General features: G+C 32.0%; 1 protein-coding gene across 2 annotated transcripts in view; it reads left to right on the forward strand.

Annotated features, from left to right (window-relative positions):
• Window positions 1-22,564, forward strand: part of LOC106649785 (RNA binding protein fox-1 homolog 3-like) — a 128,047-nt gene that overhangs the window by 19,711 nt on the left and 85,772 nt on the right. For both annotated transcript variants that reach the window (XM_014367400.2, XM_014367401.2), the window contains exon 4: window positions 17,214-17,267. In XM_014367400.2, coding sequence (XP_014222886.1) covers window positions 17,214-17,267 — 54 coding nt within the window. The remainder of the gene's footprint in view (window positions 1-17,213; window positions 17,268-22,564) is intronic.

Consider the following 22,564-nt stretch of genomic DNA (forward strand, 5'->3'; position numbering starts at 1 on the left):
TTCTTTCATAGTTGTACTGTGAGCAATAGGAATAGACGCAAACTTATTAGTATTATGCAACAATACAGCTTTTAAGCTCCTTTTCGAAGAATCAATAAAAAGTCTCCATTCGTCGGTTTTATAAATATTTCATTTAATTTCTGTCATTAGACCTTCAACATTATTGCAATAAGGGCTTGAAAGTTTTTGGTATGCTGATGGGACAGCAATCTGGATTTACAAAGTACCCATGTTTCAAGTGCTTGTGGGATAGCAGAGATCGTAAAAACCATTACACCGACCATAAGTGGACTGAGAGAAATTCTTTAGAAGCTGGACATCATAATGTTATTAACAGTCCATTAGTAGACCCTAAAAAAGTTCTACTACCTCCTTTACATATTCAATTGGGCATTATGAAACAATTTGTAAAAGCTTTGAGTGAGAGTGATGAATGGTTACAAATATTTAGAATCTAAATTTTCCTTCAAATCTGATGCCAAATTAAAAGAAAGAATATTCGATGGACCAGAAATAAGAAAAATGCTGAAAGATGACAATTTTCCAACTAAGATGACTGAGGTTCAGAAAGCTGCATGGCATAGCTTCAAAAATGTTGTGGAAAATTTTCTAGGTAATCGCAGAAGCGATGATTACAAAGTTTTAATATCAACAATGATAAATAATTTCGGGGAAATGAAATGTAATATGTCTTACAAACTGCGTTTCTTGCATAACCATTCAGATGAGTTCCCGAAAAACTGCGGTGATTTTAGCGACGAGCAGGGAGAACGATTCTATCATGACATCAAACATATGGAGCAGCGATATCAAGGTAGATGGGATGTGGCAATGATGGCTGATTACTGCTGGATGTTGAAGAGAAATAGAGTGAACATAAAGGACTAAACGCAGACGGCAACCTTTAGGCCGATCGTTTGAAGTAAAAAAGGGGCATTACAAATGAAAAAAGTAAAAAGGCATACGAAATTAACAATATTTCATCAAGTTTTGCCCTCTTTTCATGAACTTAACCTTGAAATTACATTGATCTTAACTTTTTACAGGTTACTCAATCAAAAAGCTGAATTACTTAGCTCAAAAAACCTATACACAATCTTTTTTCGATACTTTGTCGTTTTCACTAGATTTAATCTTGAAATAAGCTTAAAATTAGTCAGTATAGTGTAAATGAACTTTGATTCAATTTCACCGACCCTTGAAACATAAAAAATATGTTTTTCGGACTTTTATATCGAATTTATTATGTTTGACCTTCAAATGACCTCGAAGGTGAGGTCTGAGAGGTCATCTGACTTTAGATTTGAATTCAGCATCCTCAAAAACCCATATAGGAGTTTTTTCCAATTTTTTAACCTGTTTTTTATGATTTGACCTTCAAATGAACTCTAAATGACCTTTAGATGTCAACATTGAGTCAAAATGACCTTGAATTTGAATTCAGCGACTCTCAAAACATAAAAAAATATATTTTTCGGATTTTTATATCGCATTTTCTAAGTTTGACCTTCAAATGACCTTGAAGGTAAGGTCGTAGAGGTCATCTGACTTCAGATTTGAATTCAGCATCCTCAAAAACCTATGTAGGAATAGTTTCAGATTTTAAAACCTATTTTACATGATTTGACCTTTGAATGACCTTCAAATGACCTTAAATCGATCTGATGGCGAAAAACCGACGACGGATTCGGATTCAGCGACCCCAAAAACATAAAGTCTACTGGGTCCGGTCTCTGGGACTGAGCATTTTTTTTTTTGTGCCTGTGTTATATACAAATTATAGAGAAAGTACTCATTTTTCCAAACCCATGTCTCAAAATAAAATTAGTCAGCCGTTTTTTCAATATTTTTTTAATAGAAGTGGCAAAAACACGACTTTTTCAGCTAGTTTTAGGATTAACAGCTAGACGACAAGCCAGTTAACTTAACCTGTTTTACTACCCTGATACTCAACCGACAAGCATGTTACGCGAGGGAACTTCCTCAAATATTTCTTTACTTGGTTCGTTGAAGGGCGTATAAAATTATATCAATAGAAAAGTCAAGATTTAAGCTATCCGCTAGTATGTTTTTTATTCATATCTGTACGTAGATAACCATGATACAATTGATTAAGGGGACATACCAGTGTTAAAACCTGAAATGATTAATAAGTGCAAAATGAGGCATCAATCAAGTTTCAACAAATATAGAAATCATCCATGTTTTTTCGCTTCATTTTGAATACAAAAAACGACTATAACCCCCAGTATGAAATTTAAAAAAATTCTGTTACATGTTAGTGCAGGAAATTTTACAAAGAGTTTAAGGGCTCAAAGGGGGCTTAAAATCGAAAAAATTTTTATTTCAGTTTTGAGTCGGATTTTTTGTCCCCTTTCCATTGCATTTTTTGAAACTTCAAAATTTTGATCATTCAGTGAGATACAGCTCGACGTGCCAGTGCTGAAAGATGACGCTTCGCTTCGCTGAGCAGAAAGATGACACTTCGCGCTCGAAGCAAAAAGATGCCGCTTCGACGCTCAGAGCAGAAAGATGCCACTTCGAGCTGAAAGATGCCACTTCGGTGCTCTATTGTGCAGCATGATATTTCTGCGTTCGCAGCGACACAATAATAACGTGACTTCTTATCAGTACATTCTTTCATTGAGTCCTGTGTCGCACTTGTGATTTGATACAAGTGTATATATAAGTTAGTTAAAGTAACTGAATAAACCCAAGTTTTTTCCTGTAAGTGCTTTGTTACCCTATAAAAAATTGACTTAGCTTGTGAACGTGTTTTTCTACGAAATGGCATTTTGATGTCCGCAATATTTCATTTCGATATTGTAATTATTTGAATTCCAAGTATACATTCCACAGACGCCGAAAATATATGATAGACCCATGCAACAAGTCTCTTTTCATTTTGAAACTCGGATTGAAAAAATTTTTAATAGAATATCTTTACCAGACTTTATTCAGAAATTATCGAGTTCATGTTTTAGAAGCAAAATTTAATGCTCTTTCAGAATCTGGCATTAGAATTGAAAGATACTGGTTGCATGGGTCTAACACAAATTTTCGGCGTCAGTGGAATGTATACTTGGAATTCAAATAGCTACAATATCGAAATTAAATATTGCGGACATTAAAATGGCATTTGTGACTCTTGCTGTGTCACAATCGAAATAAGAAAATTTATGAAAACCTCTATGCTTTATGGTTTTGAGGGTGCTCTTTCTAATGGTGTGATCAAAAGGGATGAACTATAAACATGGATCAATATTGATTAAACAATATTGAAAACACAAGATTTTGTTTGGCAAAGTAATATTCCAATATAATTATTATACAAGTTATAATAGATTGCCATATTTCGTTTGTTACTTCAAACAATTATCAGTGAATATTTCAAGGTAAGTTCATTATTAAACTTTTACTTATGTAATTTTTTGTTAATTAATGTTAACCGTATAATAATATAACATGAAAAAATATTGTCAAATCAACCGAATATGTTTGACACAATTATATTATTTTAATAATAATTCTGAATGGTGATAAAAAAATTATTTTAAAATTGAGCAGAAATTGGGACAGTAGATTTTTACTTTTGAAAATTGAATTTTTTTCCTTCTTCGAATTGTGATACAAAAAGTACAATTTTTACATCCAGTTTCAGCTACGTTGATTTTTATGATTTTTTGTTAATTGTGGCACTTGTATTTTTTAAAAATTACAGTTTTTTTGCTTTGCAAGAATTCATAGAGCTTGACTTTTTATAAGTTGATGAATACTCATGTTTGAATATAAATTTTCTTAAAAAGCATCCAATATATATATACCATTTTATTTATTTTTTCTAATATAGGTTATAATGGAGTTTACGTACGAAGATGATGATGAAAGTATTTATGATAATGAAAAAGAAGAAGTCAGGACATATACAGAAATGACGAATGTAAAAATATTGAATAATTCTACATTTTTGGATGAAAATTTTTCTATCGCAGAACCGCAGATTCCGAATTCTTTGTCACAAGATACAGAATTTCAGATAGAACCTATTGCATCTACAAGCTCTTATGAGTCATTCCTTCAAATAGAAACCATTGCTTCTACAAGCTCCACCCTTTATGTCGACTCACAAATGGATTACACTGAAGAAGATGATGAATATCAATATGAGAAGGACAAAAAGTACGAATCTTCGGACGATTCTTCAGATGAAATTTTGGACGCTGTTAATACAAATATTCTTTTAATTGGAGACAATATATCTTGTGACAACCTGAATGAAAAACAACAAAAATGAAAGTGTAACGATGCAGAACAAGAAATAACAAGAAAAAGAATGAGAAAACCGGAACGATGGCAGAAAAATGTCACCAAGCTAAACGTGAATCATGGATTGGCTCACGTTTTTGCAAAGTCTGGTAAACTCATGCCAGCTCGTTTTATGAAGAGAGCTTGCGAGATTGGTTGCCGCTCTAAATGTCGCACTAAAATTTCCGACGAACGAAGACAACTCATTTTCGATGATTTCTGGAAAATAAGAGAGCACTCCAGAAAATATAATTATATCGCTAGGTACGTAACGTCCCAAGGTGAAGATAAAAACCGAATTTATACATTGTCAAATGAAGGCGGCATAATAACTCAAGTCTGCAAAACCATGTTCACAAATACTTTAGGTATTTCGAAATCTATGGTGGAAACTGTATCTAAAAAATTATCGAGTGACAATGTCTTAACGGATTTACGTGGAACAAACGAAAAATATAAAATGAAAATTCCACAGTCAACAACAGACGATATTATTGAACATATAAATTCATTCACTCGCGTCGAAGCGCACTATACACGCAAAGATTCAAGACGTGAATACTTGGAAGAAGACCTGCAGAGTATAGCTGCAATGTACCGCTTATACAGGGAATGGGCTACAAAACTTGGGAAGGCCATCGCGAGTCAATCTTTTTATGAAAATATTTTCAATACACGATTTAATATAAGCATTTTTAAATCAAAAAAGGATCAGTGTGACTTGTGCGTAGGTAACAACAATACGTATGTTGATAAAGACAGTGATAAATATAAACAACACATTGAAAATAAAAACTTTGCTCGTGAAGAGAAGGATAAGACTCTTCTTTTTGCCCGAAAAAATGTCACTACTACGTGCATGGCTTGCTTCGATATGCAGAAAGTCCTCAATGTTCCCAAGTCCGAAGCAAGCTGCTTGTATTATAAGAGAAAGCTTGCCATGTACAATTTCACTGTTTACGACGTTATACGTCACAAAGCTAAATGTTTCATGTGGACGGAGAATGACGCCAAGAGGGGATCAAACGAAATAGCTTCGTGCCTCATGCTCTATATCGAACAAAAAAAGTCGGAAGGAGTAAAAGATTTCTTTTTTTATTCCGATAACTGCGGCGGCCAAAATCGCAATAAGAATATAATTAGTTTATATTTATTAATGTCCAGTAAATACGAAATCAACATTACACATACCTTTCTAGAAGTTGGACATACTCAAAATGAGAATGATTCGGTTCACGCCAATATTGAACGACATGCCAAAGGGAGAAAAATTTACATACCAGAAGATTGGTGTGATATAGTACGAAATGCCAAGATATCAGCTCCTAAATACGAGGTGATAAAAATGACATTCGATCAGATCATGAATTTTACTTTATTATCCAAACAATTGAATTGGTCGAAAACAGCGATAAAAAATGATAAAAAAACAACTGTACCACTTGGAATATCCATGATAAAAGTATTAAAAGTTTTAGCTGAAAATCAAAATCAAATGAATTACAAGACAAAATTACAGAGCGATTTTGAGACCCACATTACACGAAAAGAAAAAAAAATGTCAACGTATCAAAATACATACTCGTAAAGGCATACGATAATGTGCAAGGAATTCCAAAAGCTAAGTACGATGATTTACAAATACTATGCCGGACACACATTATACTTGACATTCACCACCACATTTTTGACGAATTACCTATACGAGAAACAAATAGACATAAAGAAGATGAAGATTCAGATGATTAACACGTTTTTTTATTGATAGTTCTTGTATATTATGCGTGGGTATATATTTACGGGTTGGAGGATATCCTTCACCGCCCGTATAAGTAAGCTCCGGGTACGAAGAAAATCGAGTCGGCCGTGTAAGAACAGTAACTTTATTAAACTATTAAACTAAGTATAAGTAATGACGAATCGAACAGGACTTCTTCAGTTGCCACACGTGTGGTATAGTCCAGGTGAGGCGAGAGAGTGAACAATTGGCTCTTTGACGACGAGCTCCAAAGTCAACCGACTTCTCTCACTCTCGGCCGATCGACGCGCGCAGCTCGCGCTGCTAACGATCAGCGTTGCTTGGAGAGAGGCCCAAGCAGCGCCGTGAGCGACGTCTCTTGCCTTGTGAAGCTGAAGGCGCCACATATATAGTTATTTATATATTTATTTATTTGTTTATTTATATACTGAGAAAATATTTATTTATTTCAGATTTTTTCCTTTCAACCGACGAAATATGGTCTCCTATAATGTACTATCATTGTTTGTGCTAATCATCATTACAAATATTTGAAAGTTATATAATTTTGTTACAAATATGTAAAAATATTCTATATTATTGTTGTTGCTGTTTTTATTGTTGCAAATTTATTGTTATTTATTAGTAAGTTAAAAATATACTCTATTTTTTTGGTGCGAATTAAACGATTTTTTATTTCAACTCGAAGTCCAAAAATGAGGTATATTTTCAATTCACCTTCTTTGCTGAATATTCTTGCGAATACCATACGCGTTTTTTGCATCAGATTATAATTAAATAATTACACATGCTCCATAGATTTCCAGTTTCTTGCTCTCTAGTCACGTATTTTATTATTTTAACTCAATAACGCTAAACTAAACTCAGACATTGCTCATAAACCTGAGTAATTTAAAATTGTTGACGATCGTATACTTTTACGAAATAATTCCGAAATCTCTAGGGGATTTTAACAGTCATGTTAAAACACAGGACTCAATGAAAGAATGTACTGATAAGAAGTCACGTTATTATAGTGTCGCTACGAGCAGAAATATCATGCTGCAGAATAGTGCGCCGAAGTGGCATCTTTCAGCTCGAAGCGCGAGATGTCATCTTTCTGCTCCGAGCGCCGAAGCGGCATCTTTTTGCTTCGAGCGCGAAGTGTCATCTTTCTGCTCATTGAAGCGAAGCGTCATCTTTCAGCACTGGCACGTCGAGCTGTTTCCGTGAGCCATTTTCATATACTTTGCGTGTTAAATTTTTTCTTCTTTTGCGTTTTCTGGCGTTTCACGTTTTTACAAAGTGCACCTCAGTTGTCGTAACTTTCAAAGAGTACCGATTGAGTTACCGTACTACGGTCCCGTACACTTCTTCAGAACATCAATGGTTACTGTCACAACCTCGGGCGTGACGATCCGACCGTTCAGTCACCCTGCACAAACACTAAAGCACAATTTTTTTTTCATTTTATGTTTTTTTTGTGAGCTCCTTCATGAATCTACCGATTGAAAGTGATCTTTGAGTTCGATCAGCTCCCCCGAGGTTGTGACCGTAACCATTGATGTTCTGAAGAAGTGTACGCGACCCTGGTGCTGTAACTCAATCGGTACGCTCTGAATGTTACGACAACTGAGGTGCACTTTTGTAAAAACGTAAAACGCCAGAAAACGCAAAAGAAGAAAAAATTTAACACGCAATGTATACGGAAATGGCTCACGGAAACAGCTGCATCACACTGAATGATCAAAATTTTGAAGTTTCAAAAAATGCAATGGAAAGTGGACAAAAATCCTACTCAAAAATGAAATAAAAATTTTTTCGATTTTAAGCCCCCCGTTGAGCCCTTAAGCTCAATTAAAATTGGTTAAAAACTCTCTTTACAACTCTGCAGTAAGTAATTATCGAAGCTGAAAATTTATTTTAGTGGTCTTCACAGGTAAATATATATGGCCGCTTCTCTGTGAAGTCGAATGACCAAAAAAATTTTTTTTCTGCAAATATGAATAACTTGTTGTTTTCGATGTCAGATTTGTCGCAAAAAATTTCTCGAAAAATTGGGTCCTTCTATGATTCTTTTTCAGAGGCCCAAAGTTAGTAATTTTACCTTTTTTTCGAAATTCATAAAAAATTACAAATATTCAAATAATTCCTAGATTAAAGTAGAATGATTCAAAAGTAAAAGTGACCAGGAGCTTTTTTGTTGAAAATTGTCCAAATTTTCAGAAAAAATTCATTCCAAAGTGATTGGAGCAACCTGTGTAAAGATGTCAACTATTGCCTGATAAAATTTTGTAATGAGTTTTAAAGTTTAACGCAATATAGACAACAATATGTGTCGAAAAACGTGCAAAAAAGGTCGAAGATAGGGCCCAAAATACCTAAAATCACCAAAAACAGCCATTTTTGATAATTTTAGGCATTTTGGGTGTATTTCTGAGAACCATTTGCTTGAAACAAAAAATTGGTAAAATCTGCTACTATTTAAATTGCTGTAAAAAACGTAAATACTTTTTACGTGTAAAATATTTTTTGAATAGCTCATTTTGAAGTAGCTTTATTCAAATAGCACATTTAAAATAGCTTTATTATCCAACTTTATTAACTTTAAAAGTAGCGAGGGATAAATATAACTCTTTGTAAGATTCATTTTTTCAAATATGAGGTCAGCACCTTCAATTTGAGCCGTCAATGAACTCATTTGGTGCTCGGGAGCCAAAGTTATTGGGATGAGAAAAGCGGATATTAGCAAATTTAATATACAGGGCAGGCAATAAATAAAAGGACCCTTGGAAATCTCACGAAGTAAGCTTAAAAAAAATTAATTTTCAACGAAGAATCCAATGGGGATTTTTAATTTGACCTTGAACATAACCTCTAAGCTACAGCGAACCTAAATCGATTTTTAACACCAAGGCCCCTTTTTTATTTCAGATTCAAAAAAAAAGAAAATTTCATATTCGAGTATGTCTTTCGTTTTTTTTTCATTCGTATTTCAAGGGCGTTTCACATGATAAACTCGAAAATAAACTCTCTAGCTGAGCTTCAGGGTTCAAAGGGGGCTTAAAATCGAAAAAACTTTTATTTTATTTTCAAGTAGGATTTTTTGTCATCTTTCGATTCGATAGTTATTTCGATAACAGGGGCTGAATTTTTGGGAAAATATCAAGGAAGTCGCAAAGAACAACCCCTTGGATATTCAAAACGATCTATTCATTTTCGATTCATCAACCAACTACTTTAAACTATCGTGCTGACGGTCCATGAAGCAAAATTTTTGAATAATTGGCACGTACAAGACATGAACCTATTTCAAGACCATTTGATTTTCATCTCAAAAACTGAAATGCTATTCTGCATTTCATTGGAAACATCGCGAAAAATACTAATTGTTTTTGATATGATCACAAACAGTCGATGAAAGATACTTGGACCTGTTTTAAACGTTTTATAGACGTATCAAACTCGGCTTCTCGATAAAAGACTCAATTTTTTTTGTCTAAAATATTAAAATCCGGTTTTCTTTATTGTTATCGTTTCTTTCTTCAAACGAATCGTAAATCAAAAATGGTTTTTCCACCATGGAATTGCGAAAATATTTGGAAATATTGAGTAGCTCATCCAGAATCCGAGAATTTTAAGGCATTTTTCTTTTACACCTACACTCAATCATTTGATTTACGTTGGCCCGGTTGAAAAGCTCTGCTAACAAAGTAGACGACACGTCCTGTAATCGTCACAAAAGTTGCGAAGGTGGTGCATCGGGTTGATCAGATGCCTTTTTCATCATTCTGGTTAGCACTCAATGCTGCAACTACTTCGCGATTTGGCGCATGAGTTGGATAGTCACTTAAAAGTCCACTTATTTGAAAAGGAGCGATTCGCCATCCCCAGTCGATGTTCTTCGCATGGTGTAGAAATATGTTTTTTGGAACCTCCGATAACGTGTGATATTCTTTCCATTAGAGTGCTTATACGCGAGAAAATTTTGGACGTTTGGTTGGTTCCAAAGCATGAAGTGTAGGAAATTGTACCGATATAAAGAGTGCAATATAACAAGAAGTAGGATATAACAAGCAAAAATTTTGAAAAATTTTGGGAAAATTGAACTTTATAACGAGAAATTGCCTGTTTAGCAAGCCCACAGTCCTGAGAGGTACCCCTATGTCGTAGAATCCAGCTAGAACCGATGATTCAATCATGGTTATAGGGATGTCATTTTGTTCATTACATATGTGGTTACAAATGCAAGCACTTTCAGATTTTATATTTAGTTATACACAATTTGACAGCCCTATATGTAAAGAAAAGCCTGACAATTGTGTGTGTAGTTGTCAGGACTTTCCTTTAACAGTTTCCCTACTCTGTACTGAAAGTAGTATAAATGATGGTAAATACAGTGTGGAGAGGGCAGGTATAAGTAAACGATTGAGTGAACGCGAGAAGAGTGTTTAGTAAGCGAGATGAAGGCTTGAAATGTTGTTTCTCTTATAATTTCAGGTAATTCGTATATTTGAATTTGTTATTTAGATTGTAAGTTGTAAATATTGTAAATAAAACTCTTATAATTTCAGAGCAACACATTGAGTTTTTATTCAAGGTAGTTCCCTCAAAAAAAGTACTATCGATAAAGGGTCTTGAAATTTTAACCACATATTATTGACAGTGCTTTTCATATGTGTAAGAAATTTCAGGAAATTTAACCAAACCATTTCCGAAATATAATTAATCAAAGTTCGGTACTTTAACATGGGATCATAGCTCAAAAACTGGAAAAACTTGACCAAACAGTTTTTGAGAAAAGTTAATGTAAAAACATTGCAAAAATGAAAATTTTAACTTTTTGACCTGAAACCGACTTTGTAAGGTTTTTAGGACCATTTGAACCAAAAAAGGGCTCTTGCAAATTTTCTCTAAAATCTATTTTTCACGAGCTATGAACGATTCAAATTTAAACGATTTCAAGCAATGAATCTTTGCGATTTTTTATCTCAATGAGTATGAACTCTACGAAAAACTTTAAGACAACAAAAAAATCTTGGAATTTGTCAAGGACAGCTTATGAATTTTTTCAGATTTTTTTTAGACATATGCCCAAATATGTCGGTTAGGTCTGAGGGAATAATATATGGGCTATTCCACAACAGTTGTTGCAGGCCCAAAAAAATGAAGTTGAAACTAACCATTTACTGTTCAAGAACACAATGAAAAATGAAAATCCTGAAGAGCACAGCTACCCTAGGTCGAACCCTCATGGATCTACAGGTGCTCAAAGTAGGATTTTCATGTTTTGAGGATATTCTGCTTGTTACTCTGCTTTTCTGGGGTGCATATGGAAAAATTTTTGAACCATGATTTTTCATGTAAATTAAAAAAAAAAAAATGTCTCATCTGAGTACGGATTTGAATTCTACATCAAATTTTACATGAAAAAACATGGTTTAAACATTTTTCATATGCACCCCAGAAAAGCAGAGTAACAAGCAGAATATCCTCAAAACATAAAATACCAACTTTGAGCCCCTGTAGATCCATGAGGATTGGACTTAGGGGGCTGTGCTCTTCAGGATTTTCATTTTTTATTGTGTTCTTGAAGAGTAAATGGTTAGTTTCAACTTCATTTTTTGGGCCTGCAACACCTGTTGTGGAATAGCTTATATATATTGGCTATTCCCATATATATGGGCTATTCCACAACAGGTGTTGCAGGCCAAAAATGAATCAATGCCCTGATATTGTATGCTCATAGAGCATATAAAAAGGTGAAATTTCACCAAGCAAGAGACCTCTAGGTCTCTTCGATTGGGCTCCTCACAGGCTCAACGATGAACTTGGAAAATTGATTTATCCCCCCAAAAGTCATTCATCACTCTGAAAAAATGAGCAAAAAAAGGTTTCTTTTGTAAAAAACTGTGAGAAATTCAAATTTCTATGTTACAAGTCCATACGGTTACTCTTTCACCATTAAAAATGAAAAAAATGACTAAAAGTCCCAAAATAAATATGTTTGTATATACCAATTTTGCTCAGATTGTAGTATGTTCTTTCTGATACCCAAATACAACTCTCCAATAAATTTCATGACTGAGTCTCTAATAGAACACATAAATTTCTATAAAGGCGAGAAATAAGTTGAATAAAACCTTATTTCTCATACTAATACAACAAAACAATGTCTGAAACTCGACTTTGGTGGAATTTTGTACTTTATTTTGCTTGAATAAGTATAATTCAACTGCTTACTCATGTGAAAACATCTGGTATTATGTTCACATGGATGTAAGCAGTCTATTTTAACTTACAAACAAATGTCGAGTTGCAGGAATGGGGTTACTCATATTTATTATAATGGAATTATAATGAAACATTAAAATTATGTACCTCAATGATATTAGGGAACATCATTGTTCTCATTTCAGTCAAACAATTACCAAAGTATATCTTGAAATGTATTTTGGTAATTAACTTACTGAAATACGACACAACACATAAATGATGATCTGATCATTCACGCTAAGAACTTCAACATTGTGTCAACTAGTCTAGAAATGCACACAGTGACACATAGAGAAACAATAAATAAACTTGTAACATATTCATAACGTGAACACTACACATAATTCAATCGCTTGAGTGACACATTTGTTGCACTTATCACTTATCCTTTCACAAATGCTCATGAAAATAATTTCTTATTGCATATAAAACAAATATTAACACATTTACACATATTATTTAGTTATCACATGTAGTTAGCACAGTGACAGCTGACAGCCAAATTCTCACATTCAATCTCAATCTAAACATGCAGATAGGTTAAGTACTACCTCTTGAACACAAGAAGGCAGCTCTGTACAGCTAAAACTACGACTTTGTATCGACGTGACACATAGCATTACTAAACGCTAAAAAAAAAATAACTATCAATTGAACTCATTATTTTCTACGATATATTATTTTCAAATGCTAATAAAATAAAAACTTTCACTATACTTACATAATACTCGAATTAGAATGAATTTCTGCACAAGTTATGTGTTAATTTTAAAGTTTTTATGCAAGTATCGAAGTATTGGAACACTTTTTTCGAATGGAATATTTGCAACAATTCGAATTATATGTCAGTTGAATAATATAAATTTTCGTCAGCGAGCATGCAGTATTAGTTGTTCACTTAAACGATTTATATCAAACGTTTGGTATTTTCGAGTGTACTTAAAGTTTACTGTTAAGCTAATTTTCGTAATGGTGTTCGCTAAAAAAAATAAACCCGATTATAGCTCGAAAAATTGTTGTAATCCTTTTGTAAAACCAAATCACAAAAAAACCTGTTCAAATACAACACTAACCAGCTTGTCCATACAACGAGCTTTCCCTCACATCCATTCCCAAAGTTATTTGTGTGGATCATGCAGAATTCGTTGTACAGCTTATATGAAAAGCTCACCAACCAATTCTATCGATACTACAATATATTCAACAGAACCGAAACGACGTAAATTGCAAGGTATACTTATTCGCTTGATGGTTTTTTTTTTAATTTTTAATGAATGGCATCGTGATCAAAATGCAATTAACTTTTAATAGACCCAGAATACATAGTAGAAATCGATAATTATCAAGAAATTGAAGAAATTTTTGTCACTGCTAATTCAACAGATAGACAAATATTGAATAATTTAAAAAAAATTTTGAAAATCCACAGTTTACTTACGATCAAAAATTGTCTGTTTTAAATTTATTGCCATCTTCTTTTACGCAAACCATGAAACGTAAAGAGTTCAATTCAAACTGGCGTATATTAAAGGATCTCAAAAAATTGAGAAATAATGAACCTTTACCAACAAAGGTCAAAAGGTCAAAATCATTCGTTTTTTTTGTAATTCATGTAACTATACGACGTTTTAAAAATAATATATCCGGTTACTTTCTTTGATGTATTTTTGAAAAAAATTATAAAATGTTTGCAATAAAATTATTCGAGTGCAGGTCCATCGCTTCCCAATCAAACTTTAGAGCTAGTGCGAAACTTTTATTTGTTGGATGAAATTTCATCGATGATGCCTGGTATGAAGGATACAATTACAATAAGATCAAATGGATCCAAAATTCGCGTTCAAAAGCGTCTTCTTCGTATGAATATTGATGGAGTTTTTGAATTATTCAAAATAGAATATCCCGAAATTTCCGTTAGAAAGTCCAAATTTGCATCATTACGTCCAAAAAATTGTATAACCGTTAAAAATTCGGGTGCGCATGCTGTTTGTGTCTGCCCAATCTATCAAAATGCCGCACTGCTATTACACTGTATTTATTCATTGTACTATTTTTTACTTCATTTATAAAAGAATCGCTTCATTTATTTCCTTGATGATTTTCTTATAGATGCGAAAATAGCAAAACTCACGGGCAATTCAGAGCACGTCATCAAAAACATCGATGATTGTTTTACATTAATATTATGCCCTGAAAGAACCGGAAATTGTTGTATGGGAGATCGCTCTGTTTGTCCAAGCAAAACTAAATTGAAAGCTCATATTTTGAATTGTTTAAATCGCAAAAATATAAATAAGGTGTCTTTTAATCAATGGGTTAATAAGTCACGTTGTAACCTTCAGCATTTTAAAGATAATGCATTCGAATTTGCTGAAAAATTCGCTAATAATATTTTTAATTTGATGCCTGATGCCAGAATCGCGAAAAAACAGTACGACCATTATACTTTTCTCCAAAATAATTCAACACCTGAAGAAGAGTGCGTAGTTATGGTCGATTTTGTCAAAAACTATGCCTATATTGTGCAAAATGCCGCTCCATCGTTTCACTGGAATAATGACCAGGTTACAATTTACAACATAGTAATTTATTATATAGAAATGGATGGTAAAGTAAAACATATTAGCCTGTTCATTATTTCAGATTGCCTCGTACAGAGCTGCCTTCTTGTGTTCAAGAGGTAGTACTTAACCTATCTGCATGTTTAGATTGAGATTGAATGTGAGAATTTGGCTGTCAGCTGTCACTGTGCTAACTACATGTGATAACTAAATAATATGTGTAAATGTGTTAATATTTGTTTTATATGCAATAAGAAATTATTTTCATGAGCATTTGTGAAAGGATAAGTGATAAGTGCAACAAATGTGTCACTCAAGCGATTGAATTATGTGTAGTGTTCACGTTATGAATATGTTACAAGTTTATTTATTGTTTCTCTATGTGTCACTGTGTGCATTTCTAGACTAGTTGACACAATGTTGAAGTTCTTAGCGTGAATGATCAGATCATCATTTATGTGTTGTGTCGTATTTCAGTAAGTTAATTACCAAAATACATTTCAAGATATACTTTGGTAATTGTTTGACTGAAATGAGAACAATGATGTTCCCTAATATCATTGAGGTACATAATTTTAATGTTTCATTATAATTCCATTATAATAAATATGAGTAACCCCATTCCTGCAACTCGACATTTGTTTGTAAGTTAAAATAGACTGCTTACATCCATGTGAACATAATACCAGATGTTTTCACATGAGTAAGCAGTTGAATTATACTTATTCAAGCAAAATAAAGTACAAAATTCCACCAAAGTCGAGTTTCAGACATTGTTTTGTTGTATTAGTATGAGAAATAAGGTTTTATTCAACTTATTTCTCGCCTTTATAGAAATTTATGTGTTCTATTAGAGACTCAGTCATGAAATTTATTGGAGAGTTGTATTTGGGTATCAGAAAGAACATACTACAATCTGAGCAAAATTGGTATATACAAACATATTTATTTTGGGACTTTTAGTCATTTTTTTCATTTTTAATGGTGAAAGAGTAACCGTATGGACTTGTAACATAGAAATTTGAATTTCTCACAGTTTTTTACAAAAGAAACCTTTTTTTGCTCATTTTTTCAGAGTGATGAATGACTTTTGGGGGGATAAATCAATTTTCCAAGTTCATCGTTGAGCCTGTGAGGAGCCCAATCGAAGAGACCTAGAGGTCTCTTGCTTGGTGAAATTTCACCTTTTTATATGCTCTATGAGCATACAATATCAGGGCATTGATTCATTTTTGGCCTGCAACACCTGTTGTGGAATAGCCCACATACACATTTATGGTATAAATAAAGCATCCATGGGTCCTTCTCTCAAAGTAATGATGGTCTAATTAGTGAAATATGATTTTAAATACAAAAAATGGTGACTAGAAAACAATAATTTATAAGGAAATTGTTGGAATTTCAACTCAAAAACGATGGATTCTTAGAATTTATCAAAGACCTCATTTATCAGTAATATTTTTTCCTCATATCTATAATTTTTTAGTTAAAAATTCCAGCAATATCCTTATATACTTTCATTTTCCAATCGCCATTTATTGGATTTGAAATCACATTTCACTAATTAGAACGATCATAGCTTAAAGAGAAAGATCAATGAATGCTTCATTTGTACCAAAGATGCTAAGATTTGAACGATTTTCATGTGAAAATTCAAAATAAAGAAACATTTTTTTTGTTTTTAAATCCCGTTTTTTAGATTAAACCATCCATAACTTTTGACCTATTTGTTATATCCAAAATCTGACCCTGGAATCGGAAATTTCATCAAATTTTACGTAGAATATCCTTACTCTCAAGTTCTGCAGACCTTATTTCCAGCAAAAGTACAACGGTTTAAAAAAGTATCAAAAATGTGTCTGTCCCAGACTTGATCGTTTAATCGACCGTTAAAATCGGTTTCAATAGCCTGATATGAGTGTTATGTTCGCTTTTGTGGCTCTTACCGTTCTGTTATGGAGGTATGCACACAAACTTTGTTGCTCACACTACTAAATATTTAGTAAATATGACGTTTGAAATATCAAAGATTTGGAAAAAAAGTATTAGGAAAATTTGACGCCCAACCTGTATCGAGGTCTGTTCCTAATCCCTTGCTGCCCAACAAGAAGCCCATGTATAAGAGCCGCTGGAAATAAATTTGCATTTTTTTCTGTTAGCCGAAGAAAATACAGGTGTATCCCCTCAATTACATTCTTAAAACGCATAAAACGACTACAATCGAAGTTTTTTTATCTCATATCGCTATGCATTTTGTTTTCTTCTGAAATGCCGAAATAATTAAATGAATCATTTGATATTGATTTTGATTAATGTAGAATAACTTTTTACAGCAATATGGTCCAATTTTGGATGTAGAAATCATTTTTAACGAACGTGGCAGTAAGGTAGGTTATATTTCTACATGACTTTGATATTAATATGATTAATAGAAACTATAAATAGATCGAGAACATGTCATTTCGAGATTATGAAGTAGGCTACTACATGCATTACTAGTACGACTAGCGCTTTCCTTACTCGCTAACGCTCGCTCGGGTGAATGGAGTTTGTGTTAGACATTTTGGGGAGCAAGAATTGTTCGATAATTTTTGGAAAGCGCTGTTTAGTTGGTATTATTAGATAGAGAAATATGCGATTAAAATCGTTGCAAAAAATTGTACAGGAGTTATAATTTTTTTAAAACATTATTATAATTGCTGTAATACAAGTGGCGTTATAAGCAAATGAAAAGAATAGTGCCTTTTCGTTAAATTTTAATAATGTAATGAATTCTAAATGAAAATTTTTTTTCAATGACAGAATATTTATTTATTTGGACCTAGTTAAATTTATTTACTTTACTTATATTTGAATATGTTGTTATTTTTTAATGTGATATTTATAAAACAATTGTGTCATAAACTAGTTTTCGTATTAGATAGCGGATATAATAATAATGTTAGGAACGATAAATCTCATTCATTTTCTTACTATATAACAATCTATAATATAATAATTACACATTTTTTATATTTCACGAACTATGATCTAGTGCATGAAAATTATTTTATTTAAGTGTATTACAAATGAGACTCAAGTTTCGAACGTTCAACATAAACGAAAAATCGAAATTTTTCAAAATCGTTTCTGATCTAATAAATTACTCCCACATCATCAAAAAATCAACAATTAACAATTATAATATATAAACAATGATAATTTTCCATAAAACTGATTTCCGAAAATTTTTGGAATCCGTGCATTTTCAATAATTTTTGTCGATCGAGTCACACGTAATTCAATTGGGTTACTAATCCGTTGAAACATGAGTATTTCACGATTGGATAATTAAGTCCATTATTATTAACATTCGCAATGTCGTTACGATGTAGCACGTGCCTTGAAATAATTCGATTCGTCCTTTTTTGATATCACAACTAAAACGATATAATTCGAATTAATTCGATTATCTCGCAAATAATCTTGTAATTTTGATCTAATATGATTTTTTGTTCTCTCGTTGATACCTTATCAATGTCCCTGTTAAGTTTTATCGCGCGAAAAGATCTGCAAAGTGAAGATGTAACTCGAAATTGTTTTAAAGTCATGATCTTGAAATATTTTTAAAAATCAAGAGAACATAGTTTAGTAAAAGTTATTTTTAGCTTATACAACTTTTTATCCTCAGTGATACCTAATCAATGTCCCTGTAAAGTTTCATTGAAATTGTATTTTTTTGAGAATCTCGCCCTTAGAAAAATATTCTTAAGTCTAAAAAACATCGAATATTAAAAGATATATTTATTTAACACAAGTTATTAAACTCATTAATACCTATTCAACGTCCTTATTAAGTTTCGTTGTTTGCAAAGATCTCTGACAAAATTTACATAATTTTGAAACATGAAATTATATTTTTTTCTAGAATCTCGCAATCAGAAAAAAACTCAAAAATCGAGAAGAGATGGTTTAATGAAAGTTATTTCGATATAATACAATTTTCTACATTCATTGATACCTAAGCAATGACTCTGTAAAGTTTCATTGCTCGGAAATATCTCGGAAAAATTTGAAACAACTTGGAGAGATAAATTTGAATTTTTTCGAAAATCTCGCCCTTAGAAAAAAATTCTAAAATCTAAAAAACATCGAATAGTAAAAGTTATTTCGCTCTTTCATGTCTTTTTACACTCTTTGATACATATTCTACGTCCCTGTTAAGTTTCATTGCTTTTGAATTCTTTTTCTCATTTTTCTGTTGCGTAGTTCATTACAATTACAATTACATTTTCGTGGGCAATTTCAACATCTATTATCAATAAAACTTCTATGTTATAAGATGATTTGGCACTTTGACTCTAACAGTAACTGCATGAAAAAGTTTGTATCTGCTCATAATTAGTTTTAAGGCCCTTGTTAAGGTTTTTAAATCCATCGTTGCGAATTTGCTGTATAGTCAAAATCATAGTGTATTGCTCGTTGCTGGTTGTAATATTGTTATAATTACAAATAATATTTCATCTTAGCGATGGTTTTAATAATTTAAATTTTTCCATGAATGTGGTTACATTGGTTTTACAATAAATGACAGGACTAATTTGTTCTTTGAAATATGTTAATAAAGTTCCTGCTCCATCTTGATAAAAATTTTGCAATGAAAATCCATTACTTGCATACTTATACAAAGATAATGCAAATGGATTTTCTGATGACAACTTGGTAAATTTTTCAAAATCGCTGCTAATTTTATAGGCAGACGCTAAAATTTCAAAAATGCTGTCATAAGCACATGTATTAGTAAACTTTACAATCTTTTAACATTTGGTTCATTAAAGAACATTTCATTTATGATTAAATTTCTTTCTTCTTGATTGATATCTATGTTGGAAACATGATCATAAGATTGTTGTATATCTTTCTACATTATTTTGACTTCCAACTTTGCAAATTTTATTTGAGACCACAGAACTGTCTTAGTATGCTTTTGATTGAATCTGTTTGCACTAATTGATTATGTTATTCCGTGTGTGCGCTTGAGGTCTTTAAAATATGTCTCAATGTATGCTGAAGAACCTTCGTACTTTGTACTGTTGAACGACTTCATCATGACATTGATCCACATAGGAAATTGAGCCAATGTAAATAATAAATGATTTTTTAACTTTGGTTTGTAATAGGAATTAGGAGCAATAACTGTTTCTTTGTTAACTTCCTTTAAATCCTTACCAATGTCTTCAAACATTTCATTCAAGTATTCATGCACACTGCTGAATTTTCCAGTTATTGCTCTTTAAGTTGTTTATTTTCTTTTCTAGAGTCCTTTACATCTTAAGTTATTTCTTCAAATGTACATCTTTCATTGATTTCCTCTTCATTTAAATGTTGAAATTTTTTGATAATAAAATCCAATCCATTGCGAGCACATGAATCTTTATTCAAGGCCTTGCATTGAGATATTATGAAAATACTTTTAATTATTTTCAAGAAGTAGTCAAATTCTTCTACAGTTTTGCACGCAGCAATTTATCCTTACATAAAAATTTTTCACTTGAAAATTCCTCACATTTTAAATGTTCCCATCTATAGTGGTGGCCTTGATAATGTGGGCTCTATCACTCCTTAAAACACATAATGGGAATGATCTCGTATTTGAATTATCAAATAGAATTTGAAGGCACTTCTTCAAGTAAAATTTGTATGTACATTTGTTTAGAGCCAGACTGGCTCCATTTAATAACGCTAGTAAGCTATCAGATATAAATTCTGATGGTAACTTCTCCACGCAATCAAAGAAACTTTTCTTCTAATAACTAATGCCGTTGGTATCGTGCTTTGAGGAGATCCTCTGTGTTGGAAAAAATTCTAAAATCTAAAAAAAATCGAATAGTAAAAGTTATTTCGCTCTTTTATGACTTTTTACACTCTTTGATACATATTCAACGTCCCTGTTAACTTTCATTGCTTTTGAATTCTTTTTCTCATTTTATTGTTAGGTAGTTCATTACAATTACATGATGAGCAATTTAGAATTCAAGATAAAAAAATTATGTTAGAGAATATATTTTGACGAGTAATTTCTTATTTTAAATGAAAATAAGAATTGTGTCTTATTTCTCATTTTTTTCTATATCTCATGTCCTATACAGCTATAGAAAAGTACATAGGCATTGAAAGTAACAAAAAGAAAAAAAATTTTAAAAAATTAAAAAAAAATGTTTATAAAAAATAAAAAATAAATAAATAATTCGAAAGTACATAGGCATTGATAATATACAATTAAATTTCTTAAAATAGAGAATAGATATTGAAAAATGCCAAAAAACGATAAAAATCGAAGGGTTCGTTAAAAAAAAAAAAAACAAATCGATTCAGAATTTGATCTTTGTTTCGATGCCGCATGAAAAATTTTAAAAAAATGCAAGGGGTAGGTTTTTATCATAAGAAGACCGTATAAAAACGAACCCTTAGATTTTGATGGGTGCGGTTTAGAAAATCAGAAATTTTGACTAAAATTTTGGGGTAAAGTAAAAATTTTCGAAAGAATTGTGGAGTTCACCAACCAACCAACAATTTTAATTTGAATATATTTGAATATTTCAAAACTGAAAAATATGAAACTAATGTAATTATTTATTAGTTTTGCTGGAGTGTAGAGCTCGCCGTTATTAACCACCCCTTAATTTTTAAAGGGTGTGGATAAGTTTTTTGGAATCAGCAAGAAATTTCGAATCGATCAATTTTTTTTTAAGGAATTTCGCCAAGAACTTTGGGGAAAAGCAAGAATTTAAGAAAAAATTTTTGACTTCACCCCTCAAGATATAAAAATTAAATTAAAAATAAATGAAAAATAAAGATTCGTAAAAAAAAAAATAGATCGATGCAGAATTTAATTCTCTTTCTGAAACTGCAAAAAAAATTTTGAAAAATTGAAGGGTTGGTTTTTCATCATGAAAAAATCCCATAAAAAACTACCCCTCAATTCTTAAAGGGTGCGGATAAGTTTTTTGGAATCAGCAAGAATTTTTCTTTATACACGGTATCAAGCTCATAACCCATAGTAAAATAACACATAATAATTTAGTGAATAGTCCAAAGGAAGAAATTAGCTTCGTTTTTAAAAAATAGCAAACATTTTTATAGATATAATAACTTAATAGTTTTTGAGAAAAAAAAGTACTAATAATTTTTGCGATTTTAACAAAACATTTTTTTTTGTCAAAAATTGATATATAATCGTTTTGAGTGCAATGTGAAAGTTGTAGGTTATCGCAAGATCTTCAAAATGACGCGTCTAGTGATTAAAAAATCCTAATTTTCATCGGGATATTCACGAGTAACCGCAAAAAAGCATGATTTTTCGGAAATTCATATCACCTGTCCTTTTTAACATATAGAATTAATATCTTGCGAGAAATTACTTTGAATTATGTTTAAAACACAGCGAAAAATTAGAATCTATTGAACTTATAATTCACCCGGAATCGTTGATCGTTAATTACAAACATTTTTTTTTATTTTTTTGAACAGCTGATTCTTGCTATAAAAACTAAGTAATCTTAATTTTTTCATCGGATATGGAAACTTTATGCATTTCTGTGAAGCTCTCTCATATATAATTTCCCTCTAAAATGCAATACACTAGCTCATAAAATTGATTCGTAGGTCGAGCGTTTGCGAAAAATTGCAACTAATCCAGCGCAGC

This window comes from Trichogramma pretiosum, unplaced genomic scaffold (genome assembly GCF_000599845.2).
Source record: "Trichogramma pretiosum strain Unisexual culture from Peru unplaced genomic scaffold, Tpre_2.0 scaffold142, whole genome shotgun sequence".
Classification (NCBI taxonomy): domain Eukaryota; kingdom Metazoa; phylum Arthropoda; class Insecta; order Hymenoptera; family Trichogrammatidae; genus Trichogramma; species Trichogramma pretiosum.